This window comes from Curcuma longa, chromosome 7 (genome assembly GCF_044706935.1).
Source record: "Curcuma longa cultivar G26 ecotype Majalengka, Jawa Barat chromosome 7, ITB_CL_G26_1.1, whole genome shotgun sequence".
NCBI classification, from domain to species: domain Eukaryota; kingdom Viridiplantae; phylum Streptophyta; class Magnoliopsida; order Zingiberales; family Zingiberaceae; genus Curcuma; species Curcuma longa.
In genome coordinates, this window is record NC_133867.1 from 11,321,213 (window position 1) to 11,335,484 (window position 14,272).

The 14,272-nt window shown below is 34.7% G+C and overlaps 1 protein-coding gene across 6 annotated transcripts in view; it reads left to right on the forward strand.

Moving 5' to 3' along the window:
- The window catches only part of LOC141831441 (serine/threonine-protein kinase STY46-like), a 60,092-nt gene that overhangs the window by 14,750 nt on the left and 31,070 nt on the right, over window positions 1–14,272 (forward strand). For all 6 annotated transcript variants that reach the window (XR_012602072.1, XM_074718793.1, XM_074718796.1 and 3 more), the window contains 2 exons: window positions 10,813–10,923; window positions 12,198–12,248. Coding sequence is in view for 5 of the 6 variants with exons in the window: in XM_074718793.1 (XP_074574894.1) it covers window positions 10,813–10,923; window positions 12,198–12,248 (162 nt within the window). In the remaining variant the exon portion in view is untranslated. The remainder of the gene's footprint in view (window positions 1–10,812; window positions 10,924–12,197; window positions 12,249–14,272) is intronic.

Here is a 14,272-nt window from a genome sequence, read left to right on the forward strand (position 1 = left end):
ATTAAAAGGATAATTAAAGGTATGGTTTGGGCTTAATTTGCATTTGTACGTCTCGCTTCAATGAGGCAAGAAAAATTGTGCTTTAAGCGTGCCTGTCGCCTTTCACAAGGCGTGCACCTAAGCACGCTTCTTTCAAGCAGTGTTCCTAGGTAGAAGAGGCTTGCCTGGTTGCGCTTTGCGCCTAAGCGCAACTAGGTGAGCACCGACTACAACATTGTAGCAACTACGAATCATAATAGCTAGTACAAGTGTTGGTCAATAGCATGTTGTAGCAGCTATAATTTGTAGCTGCTACAACATGTGCACAGGCGGTTTAGTTTTTATACATTTGGACTGGCTGAGCAAGGAGGGGTAATTTGGGTAACAAAAATGGGATGAGGTGCTGTTTTGATGATTAACGAAAAAGGGGCACCTATTGATGACTTCAATAAAAAGGGATGCTCTTTTGGTTTTTGCCCTTTTTCAATTTCTATGATGTTATTGTAGACTTCTTCTAATGGAGTCAGGGCAAATAAGTTGACTTGTTGTTGGATTTTAAGTTTAAGTTCATTAATGAAGTGGATACGAGTTTCCTAGTGTCTAGTTTGGGATTTCAAAAAATGTGCAAGTCCTCAAACCTACTTTGATATTCAATTACTATGTTTCAGATGTTTCAGGTTAATACACTTGGTATATTGCTAATTTTAAAGTGCATGAAAAGGCACTCCATCAACTTTCCTTTCATTGTTACCCAATTTGTAATTGGTTTAGCCCCTATCACGACATGTGATCTTTGGACACTGCTAGTACTTCTTCGCCAAATCTGAGTTTGATTTTTATAAATTGTTCTCATTCAATTTAGGTTATATTGAATCAGACTCATTTGGAAGAAAAAGTCTACTTTTGGTGGAAACCCGAGGGTGGGTTTGGTATGTCAGCATAACATACAAGAAGGAAATAAATGAGCTTGTATCACGACTTCACTAGGTTTGTCTTTGATACCAATTAACATAGCACAATGGGAACAAAACCTAACATTGTGCGAGGAGAAATCTTAGAATTGAAAGTGGAATTATTTTGATTGAAAATTACTTATTATATCAAAGACAATTTTGTAGACTTGACCACGATCAAATTAGGAAGAAATATTCTTAAATGGGAAAGAAATTAACACTATTGTGGTCCTACTAAATCACAAAGACAAACCAAAGTAGAATTATCATCAAAATTCAGATAACAATTTGAAATTTGAAATCTCAATCAATCCCAATCAATCTGCATCATTAACCCTACATAATGGATTTAATCCAAATTAAATCCAATTGTAATTTATCTAATCTGTAATTTGACCAATGATCAACTTCATACCATCTGCAACAATGAAATGCCAATACAATTGAATATACGACAATCCTTGATTAAGCTATAATGTATGATAAAGAAGTTTAATGTTGAACATCATTGCTTAAAATTTTTTATTTTTCTCATTTTTTTATTCTTTTCTTAACAATTTTGATCCAATTGATTATGGTTTAAAATTTCATTTCATGTTGGGCGAACAGGCAAAATTTATTATTTCGTCTGTCGCCCGGCATTGGCACCCTCCTGGCACCCACATAACAGGTTGTCATTAGGTTGTGGAGGTGCCATGATCCCACGGTGACGCGAAAGCTGTTGCGATCTTGCAGGGTCGCAAGTGACTTTCGTGGGTCATGACGGGGACGTCGTGGGGTTGTGTGGGTTGGATGCAGAAGAAAGCAACTTAGGTTAATAAATAAACTATTAAACTTAGGTTAATAATTTCAATCAACTTTTAACTATAATAGGATAATCTAAACAGACTTAATCAAATCCTAACAAAATTATCCTATTAATTTAATATATATATTATTTATTATAATTTCGAAAATATATAATAACATTCTTATTTATTTATTTACCATATGTAGGCATCACGATTCCATATTTTTTTTCTTTTTTAAAAATTATTTTATTTTATTTTTTTGAATTTTTTAAATATTTAAATTATTATTATTATTATTTTTTTATATTTTATTTATAAAAAATATCGAAATCATATCGACACGACATGATACGATACCAAAATCGTATTGTTTCGGTTATAAATCGAAACTTCGATATGGTTCGAGATTTTAAATCATGCAATTGATTCAATGACTGCTTAAAATTTTAACCATTAATGTCAAGGTTGACAACAGTAGTGGGAATTGCCAGTGCTTCTGAAGGTTGCGTTTTTTTTGTTGCTTATGTTGTTTAAATAGGAAGCCCACCAAAGACCTCTTTGAGGTAAAGGCCTTCTTTTACCACTCTACTGATCACATATTCAGGGTATCTAGCACCTATCTTTTAGGGTGCCATAGGTCCAAAACAAGTATTAAACTTTCATTACCTACTTTTTAGTCAAGCTTTCTTTTTCTCTTTTTGTTTTACTTAAATTATTTTGAAATGAAATTTTGGTTTTGGTCTTGCATCTTCCAGAGAAGTCCTTGCATATTCTGTCAGCATTTGCAAGCTGCATTAGAAGAACTTTATATTTGTTTCTTGATCCATTTCTCATTTAGACAAGGTTCTAATGCTAATCCAACATGTTAACAGTTCTAAACAGTAATTTCGGTTGTCAACCTAAGTGGTGTAGAGCCTTCATCTTGGTTTTTTTCTACTAGTTATGTTCTTGCTATAGTACTTGCCCATTTGTACTCTTGTCAGCTGAACTACTACCAGTCATCTAAACTAAAGACAGTTGATACACCTATCAAAAAATAAAGACATAGTTGATACACAAATGATTCTACCCACAGTAGCTTACTGCAGTACCTTGTTTGTTGGAATTGGTAAACAGATAATGATAACATTGACTACTTGGAATGAGTTCACAACTTATTGCATGACAAAATTTTCCAAATTTCACAATAATGATTACTAAAATTCCTTACCCATTCTATATCTCCCTTGATCATGATGGTGCATTTTGTACTATGTTTTGAAATACTTTGTAAGATTCAAAATCACGAGTTGTGCTGACAGCCTTTGATTGGAATGATACTATTTTGGTATCGTGCAACCGTTCCTATGCATGTTGCTGATGATGGATTGGAGGTTGAAAGGGGAAGGAAATAAAATAGAGGATGGAGACATTATCTGCCCCCGAGTGCTTGAGTGTTATCTAGTTTTGGGTCCATTTTAAGTACAACTTATTTAAGTGGATAGAGTTTGGAGCTTTTTCTCTTGCTAACAAAAGGTTTGACAATTCATGTTGGGTTGAGTCATGTCATTTTCTATCCACTGATGCGTGTTGTCAAGTAATAAAAATATCGTCCTTTGAGACCATGTTGTTGACTATCAATTTACGTGCAAAACATGCTATCTAGATGAATTTAAATGAGGATTAGTTGTAAAAAGGAACTAAGTAAACTAAGAGAACTAAATGAAAAATGATGAAAAATCAGTTCTTAAGACAAATCCTAGGATTCCAATTTCATCATGATGAGTGCCAACAATATAGTTATGATATACGTTAGATTATTCTTGAATATAATTTGTCTGTTCTAAGGTAATCGATATTTTCTCTCGAAATACAATGATGTATCTATCCTAAAACAACTCCTATTCCTATGATAATTGAATCAAGACAGATTTTTTACGCTCTATGATAATCAATGTTATCCTCTATAAAATTTAAACTATTTTTGTGATAAAAAAACTCAAGTTCAGTTTTATAGGTCGATTAAAGTTCACCTCTTAGTTCATCTTCTAACCTCGAATTTATGCAAACATACGCTAATACATGCACAATTAAACATGCTAAAACTGAATCAAGAAAGTTCTTAACATAAATAAAAAAGAGTCATAAACTCAATGTTAACATGTTATCGAGTTACTCTCTAATCTTAGAATAAAGAAAACTACTTTATAATGTTAGAAATACAGACCATTGACGTCGTAGCTCCTTGGATGTCTTCGATGCAGCCTCCTCCTTTATCCCCTTTCAAAGAATCGGGAAATCCCCCGATGCTTTGTAGCCACCACCCCTTGTCCTTTTTTATAGTCATCAAACCCTAATAGAATTTCTTAAAATAAAGGTGGTGGCTAATAGATTTTTTTTTTAAAATACAGGGGGCACTGTCAACAAAATTCTAATAATCCACGACCGTGGAACGTGCCACGGGTAGGTCGTGGATCGTGCTGGAAGTTTCCTCGTTAATGCTCTGAATGAACCACGGTCATGTGGTTATCACGGGTTGACCGTGGTTCTTGCTACTTGCTCTGGATGATGCTCGGCTGGCAATTTGACCTCCTGGATGATTCATGACCTTGGTGGCTATCACGATCTGGCTATGGATCATACTGTAATGTCGTTCCTTCAACTTTGTGTCTCCAACACGCTCTAATGCCAAAATCTTGACATCCTATTAAATACAAAACATAAAAAATAGTCATCCGAACTAAAAAGATAAAAATAGATGCAAACGCTAGAAGTTAACATAAAATATATGTAATGCAGTAAATGTATAAGATCGAAAATTTATGCACGATTCACATGGTTAAAACCTTTGCTTTTCTCAAGAAAAATACACAGATAAAACCAAGGTTTAAAATATCGAGCCGTGCCGGAGTTTCGGTCCCGGACCGGAACGATACAGTTTCGGTACCGTATCGTACCGTGCCGGTATAGTTTCGGTATTTTTAAAATATAAAATATATTAATTAAAATTAAAATTTTAATATAAATATTTAAAAATAAAAAATAAATTTTTTGATAATTTTATAGGATTTAATAAAGCCTATTTAAATTATCCCACGTTATAATTTTGAACTATAGCTAGGAATTGATTATCAAAATCCAATTAATACCTAAGTTTAAAATAAAAAAAAAAAAAAAAAGATCGCGGATAAAACTAATTTGTGTGAACGAGACTCATTACACTTAGCAGATTCATCTAATCCTATTACGCAGTTTTATTTAACGAGTATAGGCTTACGGATTTCTCACTGTTACCTAACCTGAAAGTTTCTCGGTGCGCTATGCAATGTGTATTGATTCTAAAGCATCGGATGTCAATCTCAGCTATTTCTTCATTCTATTGTGTTCCTAAAATTTTTGACGTAATAGTCACATTACTTGCCACATGCAAGGCATGTACCCCTTAACGTTTTGCGTTTTTCACACTTGGTCTCAAAGGAGCACTCAATGTCGAGGTAAGCCAAGTATTTTTCTAGTAACCACTTAGTCTCAAAGGAGTACTCAATTATTTTTACTCATTGTCAAAGATATTTTTCTTTTTACATTTTTTTCCTTTATTTTTCAATCAATTTTTTTATGAGTCCCTCGACTCGAGTGCTTTTCCAGTAATTAAAATGCAATGGGAGTCTTCAAGGAAACTAAGATACTAGCTCAGTGTAGTGAATAGTAACTCTTCTTCTCGGATACTTTAACCCTTAAAGTCAAGTTTATGTGAAAAAGAGATCCTTATCAAGTAGGCAAACAACGAAATTTTCCGATGCAACAACACTTAGATCATACTGTTACAGGTAGAAGAAAATAAATCGCTAAAGGTAAGAACACTTACTCAAACATGTGAAAATTTCTTCATGCTAATGTCATATTATAAAAACAAATATAAAACATGATACTAAGTGAAATAAAATCCCAGCTATTTATTCATTCCACTATGTTCTTAAAATTTCCGATGTAAAAGTCACATTACTTGTCATACGTAAGGCTCGTCCCCTTTATGTTTTGCATTTTCCACACTTGGTCTCAAAGGAGCATTTGATGTCGAGGTAAGTTAAGTATTTCCCCAATAATCATTTGGTCTCAAAGGGGCACACTTAATTGTTTTTACTCATCGTCAGACACATTTTTTTTCTTTTTTTTCAATCAATTTTTTTTATGAGTCCCTCGACTCGAGTGTTTTTCCTGTAATTAAAATGCAGTAGGAGTCATAAGGAAATAAGATACTAGCCCAGTGTAGTGAATAATAACTCTTCTTCTCGGATACTTCAATCCTCAAAGTTAAGTTTATGTGAAAAAGAGATTCTTATCAAGTAGGTAAACCGATGCAATAACAAAGATCATACTGCTACAGGTAGAAGAAAATAAATTGCTAAAGGTAAGAACAGTTACTCAAATCTGTGAAAATTTCTTCATGCTAATGTCATATCATAAAAACAAATTTTTTAAAATATAAAATATATTAACTAAAATAAAAAATTTAATCTAAGTATTTAAAAATAAAAAATAAAATATTTTTAAAAAATAATAAGATAATTTTACGGATTTTAATAAAGTCTATTTAAATTATCCCGAACTATAGCTAGGAATTGATTATTAAAATCTTATTAAACCTAAGTAAAAAAAATTAAAACAAAAACAAAAGGAACTACGACTGGCCATGCGTGCGATCGAGGGCACGCGCGCGGAGGCGTTGCCAAGCCCGGGCATGGAGGTGTCACCGGGCTCGAGCGACGCCTCCGGTGGCTTGCCGAGGTCATGCAATGCCTCCGGAGGCATCTCTCGGCCGGAACGCTTGTGCCAGTGTCGGTCTATCGACGGAACGAAAATTTTCACCGGTATCGCACGATATGACTCGAGATTTCAATCCATGACTGTCATTATCTCGATCCTTCGTCAAATATGCTCAACTTCAAAGGGTTGTCATGGGGATATCCATGTGATTCTTCTTTTGTCACGTGCTGTAAGCAATCCACCTTGCAACAAACCTTCTCAACAAAAGGTTGATTTGTAGCCTTAGATAGATCAAATGCAATTTTATTTTCACCAATCGCCAAAGAGAGTTTAATATCAATTATGGCTTCGGCGATGGCTAAGAAAGACCTTTTTAAAATAATGGGGATCCGAGGATCCTCATCCTTATCTAATATAATAACAAAATTAGCAAGAACAATAAAATTTCCACCTTAACAGTAACACCTTCAAAATACCCAATGGGTATCTAACAGAATGATCTACAAAGCTAACACTAAGATCACAAAAAGTTTTATCACTAATCATACATGGAATTGCAAAACTACCTAGATCCTTCAATTTTAGAAGTAATTTATTTTGAATTAATGCACTGCGCTCCTCTATCAAAGCCACAACTTTATATTCCTCAAGCTTCTTTTTATGTGATGTCCGAATGCCTTCATTCTCTTCGTTTCTTGTACCGTCTTCATTCTCCTAACTTAATTTAGGCTCCTTTAAAGTTTTACCACTTTTTAAAGTGATAGCATCACAATGTTCAATACGATTTGTCTCGGGTTGACTTGCTAGCTATTTGATTGCCTCTCCATAGCTTGATGTTGTTGTCTAGACTCTGTCATTTGTTGTCTAAACCAAGGTTTGAAATTTTGAGCCGTATCGAGCGATACGGCCGAAAAATTTCGTTCAGTATCGAGCGATACGGTCGAAAAATTTTGTTCCGCCGAGGCACCGGCACCGGCATAGCGTCGACACAGGTATTCCGGTCGGGGAATGCCTCCGGAGGCGTCGCCTGGGATCGGCGACGCCATCGGAGACGCCGCTCGAGCTCAGTGACATCGCTCGAGCCCGACGACGCCGCCCAAGCTCGGCGATGCCGCCAGAGGCGCCGCCCGGGCCGGCGATGCTGCCGGGGCCAGCGACGCACTGCGCGCACGCGGGGATTGCGCGCTGTCTGCGATTTTTCTTTTTTTTTTTAAAACTTAGGGTTTAATTAGGGTTTAATAATCAATTCCTAACTATCGTTCAAAATTATAATTGAGATAATTTAAATAGGCTTTATTAAAATCTATAAAATTATCAACAAATTTTATTTTTTATTTTTAAATATTTAGATTAAATTTTTTATTTTAATTAATATATTTTATATTTTAAAAATACCGAAACTATACCGGTACGGTACGATACGGTACCGAAACTGTATCGTTCCGGTCTGGAACCGAAACTCCGGCACGGCTCGATATTTTAAACCTTGGTCTAAACTTCTCATTTCACTTAGTTTGAGTTGCAACGAAGTTTTCCATGATGGATTTTGGTACTTGTTGGAGTCTTGGTGGTGTCCAAGTTGATCTTGATTGTTTCTGAAATTATTTTTGATAGTTCCTCCAACTAGGGTTATAGACGGATTATTGTGCGACCACTGGCTGTAGTTGTATATGACTTCCACTTGTACTCCTTGCGAAGGTACAAATATTATTGGACAATTAATATTGTATGACATGTTGGACTGCAAAATTCACAAGAATTATCTTCGCATACAAGACAATTGTTCACCTGCAAGGGAAAGAATGAAAAAGGAAATAGTAGCAAAAAGAAAAAGGAAATAAAAGAAAAATCTAGATTAACCAAATTGTTAATAAAATTAATATCAACAAAAAAACACAGTCCCTGTAACGGCGCTAAAAACTTGATGTGTAGAAATAGTAGCAAAAAGAAAAAGGAAATAAAAGAAAAATCTAGATTAACCAAATTGTTAATAAAATTAATATCAACAAAAAAACACAGTCCCTGTAACGGCGCTAAAAACTTGATGTGTAGAAATAGTAGCAAAAAGAAAAAGGAAATAAAAGAAAAATCTAGATTAACCAAATTGTTAATAAAATTAATATCAACAAAAAAAACACAGTCCCTGTAACGGCGCTAAAAACTTGATGTGTAGAAATAGTAGCAAAAAGAAAAAGGAAATAAAAGAAAAATCTAGATTAACCAAATTGTTAATAAAATTAATATCAACAAAAAAACACAGTCCCTGTAACGGCGCTAAAAACTTGATGTGTACTTATCACAAGTGCACGGTTGTCGTCAAATAATAAAAATATCATCCTCTAGGACCGTGTTGTTGACTACTAGTTTATATGCAAAATAGCTATCTAGATGAATTTGAACACGGATTAGCTGTAAAAGGAACTAAGTAAACTAAGAGAACTAAATAAAAAGCGATGAAAATCAGTTTTTAAGACAATCCTAGGATTTCGATTTCACCATGATGAGTGTCAATAATATAGTTATAACTCTCTCTCTTACATGTTAGATTATTCTTGAAAGTGATTTGTTTGTCGTAAGGTAATTTATGTTTCTTTCGAAATACAACGACGTCTCTATCCTAACGCAACTACTATTCTCATGGTAATTGAATCAAGATGGACTCTTTACGTTCTATGATAATCAATGTTATCCTCGAGAGAATTTGAGCTACTTTTGTGATAAAAACATAAATTTAATTTTATAGGTTCGAGATTTAAGTTTACCTCTCAGTTTATCTAATAACCTCTAATTTATGCAAAGGTACGCTAATACATTCACAATTAAACGTGCTAAAACTGAATTAAGAAAGATCTTATCATAAATAAAAGAGAGAAGTCATTAATTCAATGTTAACATGTCATTGGGCTACTTCTTAATCCTAGAATAAAGAAAACTACTTTATAATGTTAGAAATACAAGCCATTAACGTCATTAGCTACTTTGATGTCTTCGATGTGATCTCTTCCTTGATCCTCTATCAGGAGATCGGGAGATTCCTTGATGACTTGTAGCCACTTTTTTATAGCCACCAAACCCTAACGGAATTTTCTAAAAATAAGGACGGCTAACATAATTTCTTAAAAATAAGGACGGCTAACAAAATTTCTTAACATACATGGGGCGCCATCAGAAAACCCTAACAATCCACAGCCGTGGAACGTGCCATGGACAGATCGTGAATGAAGTGTTGGGACCGGTGCGTTTGCTAGAAGGGGATGAATAGTAACTTTTCGTTCTTGCCTGCAAAATCGTCAGCGGAAGCATAAAAACAAAACAAAACAAAAAGTGATCAACGTTAACCCGTTCGATTTACTTGGTATCCTCCTTTTACGCGGTGACTAATCCAAGGATCCACACACACACAACGACTTTTCCATTATGAAAACTTCTCCTTCTCAAAGAACTCTTTGAAGGCAGAGAAACCTTTACAAAGCAATCTCTTCCTCTTACAGAATTTAGTAATGAAGGCATAGGGAAGAGTTTCAGAGTTTACAGAGATTGAAATTCGTGCAATGAAAGAGAAAGTGAAAACACTTGCATCTTCAATCTTTAATTCATATTTTTATATTTTTCCCGATACCAGTCGACTGATCCATGGATCAGTCGACTGATGGGCTTCAACGACTCTGTAGATTGCGTTTAATTTGTTAGCTGTCAGCCCAACGTTCATCTAGCAGTCGACTGATCCCTCCACCAGTTGATTGGCCAGTTGATTGGTCAGTGAACTTCACTCGACCAAAGTCTCTGTGTGTTTCTGATCAAGACATCAGTCGACTGATGGCAGTGTCAGTCGACTGGTGAAGCTGAAAATCTCCTTTCAGCTTTCTTTTTCAACTCTTAGCCTTGACTCAAGTCTTCAAACACCTTCCACAAGCCTCGTGCCCTTCCTTGCACTCGTTTGAGATATTTCCCTCAGCTTCGTCATGCTAAGTCTCCTTTTACCAAGAGACCGTGCCTCCGGAACTTCATCATTTGCTAAGAGGCCGCGCCTCTGCAATATGTGATACAGGTCTTGCCATCCTTGCTGGCCTACATACATCTATAGACAAGGTCCAGTAGATATTTTCAAACGTGATATAAATAAAATATTGATGTCAATTTCAATATTTAGCTTTTTTATTACTAATTTGTTTGTCTCAATGATTCTAATAATGTCTAAATGTATGCCTATATTGTCCACGTTTTAGACATTGCATCTCCATTTATTTTATTATTAGTTTTTTGTTCATAAATAAATGCTGTTATCTTTTTCATCATTTTACTAATTTATTGAACATTCAGAATATTCTAACTGAAACATTGTTTAGCTTTCTACAATGTTATCTGATATTGGACTCAATATCCGGGAGGCTCATGTATTTTCAACAACAGATGGTTATTCTTTGGATGTATTCGTTGTTGATGGATGGGATGAAGAGGTTGGCTTCTATCTTCAAATCTATCTCACAGTTACCTGCTTGTTTCTTATTCTTAACTATGATTGCATCCTAAGAAATCATGAGAATGTATGAATGAGGAATTGATCTAATGGAGAGAATCCAGGGCTAGTGGGCTTTTAGCTGAGTAAACTGAATTTAAAAGTGATTTGAGAGGTTGTCTTGATGCTCCTTCTTGCATATGGAACACCGTAACCTTCTGAATATTGATTTATGAGATTCCATTAGAAAGTTTCTTTCCTTTTCAAGATGGTTCGAAATCCCATGTCAAGTAACATGGTCGAAACATATTATTTTGATAAATTATTAAAATTCGATCAATTCGATAATGACCCTTTTGCATATTACAACACATATTAAGATGAATTATTATTATTATTATTATTATTTTTTTGTAGTTTGTGTCCATACTATATAATATCAAAACTATACCATTATAGAAGACACAAAGTACAAATTTAGGTACACAACTAACTTCCATATGTTGGAACGTTGACATGGTACCACAACAATATTATTTTAGTTAATGACTGAAACTTCTACATGGTTCAAGATTTTGAACCTTGCATTTCAACTCACTAGGATTTAGTTTTTATAGATTGTCAAGATTAAGATCCTACCTAGTAACGAGAGCATGGGAATAGGTCTAAGGATTGCAGCATAGGCTCTCAAGAAATTATATTTAATTTCTATAATTTATCATAATATTTCAATATATAGTAATAATTTGAGCATTTTAAATATTATCATTCCAATATCATGAAACATAAATGAATATATAAAAAATGTAATAGATTTTTTAATGGTTCATAGTCATATAGCAAGCAGCAGCATAATGAGTGATAGTAATAGGATGAATGATGCAAATAATTTAAATGAGTCTTCTATTTGAAAGTTAAAACAATTTTATATATATAAAAAACATTTCAAATGATCATATTGGAAAAATTATTTGCTATAGTAAATCAAAATTTTAAAATGTTTAATGAATGCACATATATCTATGTGGTCACGGTTTTTTGACAAAGGTTCTATATAGCACAATCGTTTAGGTTGTTTGGATCATTAGATTCTAAGTTCTGGAACATAGTCTTGGCAACCTTATAAGTTATAACCATCTCTCAGGATGGCATTCATTTTCTGCTTAAATCTAAATCTTTGGTGATGATATCATCAATAAAGGCATTAGAAAATTTTCTCTTTAGCTTATGCTAATAACTTCTGTCAATGTACTGATTTTGCACTACTTTGTTCAGGATACAGATGGTTTGCACAAAGAGATTGAGTCAGTACTCAACAGAAATGAGGTACATAGTTGTTCACTTGGATGAATGTTATTTTAGATGTTTAAAGTTTTAAACTTTAAATGATTCTCCTTATTAGTAAATGTGATCTTTTCTTCCACTGAACTGCATCATTTTTTATTTTTGTATACTGTGATAATTTTAATAGCCCCCTGGCTCAGTTGCTGGTGTATGTTTATCCTTAAGATTTGATTAACTACTAAGGCAGCACTACAGCAAACAAATCTTACAGCCAATCTCAACAAATACATAGCAATAAAAAAAAACATGCATAACAATAATGGTAGCAAAAAATAATGCACCCTAGAAGAAGATTCGCAAGCTTACCTTGGAAACCCCCTATAAGATAACATAATTTATTTCTCTGAAACTTTTGTCTTATAAATAAATTGGAGATAACTATAGAAACCTTAAGAGACATAGTCAAATGTGATTTTTTTAAAAAAAATATTTTAATAAAAGGTCCATTAGAAAAAATAAAATATTATTTAACTTATTCTAAGCATCTTAATATTTTTCATAAATTAATTAATCTGAAAATACTTAAGATACTATAGAATTATCTTGACAAACTCAAATACTTATCATTGAAATTTGCTATTTAATTAATTCTAAAATACAAAATGATTTTTTTGAAGAATCATCCCATCTTTACATTAAATAATGGCTAGATCTATTAATCTACTTCAAATAAATCAAATCTACTTAATTACGTTAAATAATTAACCACTGTGCATAAAATAAATTTAGCCCATCAATAATTAATTTTAAATTCTTCTAAGAAAATATTAATTACTAAAATTGCATTTGAACCATTTTAGGATTTGTAGGGATTTATTCATATACAAAAATGGAAATTTCCATTTATCTCAAGTAAGCTGATTTTATTAATAAAATAATTTAACAAATAAAACTAATTTAATCATCTTAACACTTTTCTGACACTTGAAATGGTCAATACCACTTAAATCTTGTGTTTGTTAGAGCTTTGATAGTTGCTTGAAATTTTATTTGTTGGCGTCGTTCTAGCAATGATGACATGTGGTGCCCATTAGCATAGCTTGTGTTAAATATTTAGGGATAAGTATTTTGTTAGAGATAAATATTCTGTTAGGGATAAATATTCTGTTTTTCTTTTTTATAGAATAATTCTCCTAGAATAGGTCCCTATATTCGTGTATAAATAGGGGCTTATCTTTTGTAATAAAGCAAGATTCCATATTATTTTACATGGTATCAGAGCGGGATTAGGTTTAATTTTTTCCGCCGCCATGTGCGAAGGAGCTTTCCTCTCCTTCCTCCAAATCGCGGCGTCTCCTTCCTCGTCCCGCGCTTCTGTCTTGCCGTCGACCAAGCGCCTCTGATTTTAGCGTTTAGAGCACGGCGCCACGCGAAGGAGCCTTCCTCTCCTTCCTTCGGATCGTGGCGTCGACCGAATCACGCCTCTGTCTCGCCGTCGATAGAGGACCGAGCGCATCTGTCCTGCGGTTCTGCTGCTTCATCGGCGATTAGAAGCATCGCTCCCAATCGCGATTCCTCCCAATCGCAATCCCTCCCAATCGCGATTCTCGATCTATCCTGCAGTTCTGCTGCTACATCGGCGGTATTCCTGCACCGCATCCCTGCATTCGCGTGGCGTCTCTCGGCGATGGCCACGTCGACATTGGGCCGTAGGACGCTCAGCAACCACAGTGCCGCCAGGAGCAAATACAAAAGGTGCGATTTTGACCGCCCCCATCCTTTTTTTCCCTCGCTTTCTCCCTCCCAAAAGCGGTGGCGGAGGTGGTTAGGTCATGAGCACGCGCTTTCCACAGAGAGCGAGTAGTGCGTGAATGCTTTGGCGAAATAGGCCTTCGGTACGCTTCCCTACTCATCAACTTTGGTCTCTCGAAACAACAACAGACTTCCACTTCATAAGGGTGGCAAAGGATGCCCTTGATGCGATCATTGCCACCGACCAGGACATATGATTGATAAATGTTGGAGTCTACATGGTCGACTTTCCCATGCTACGCAGATCGTCCAGA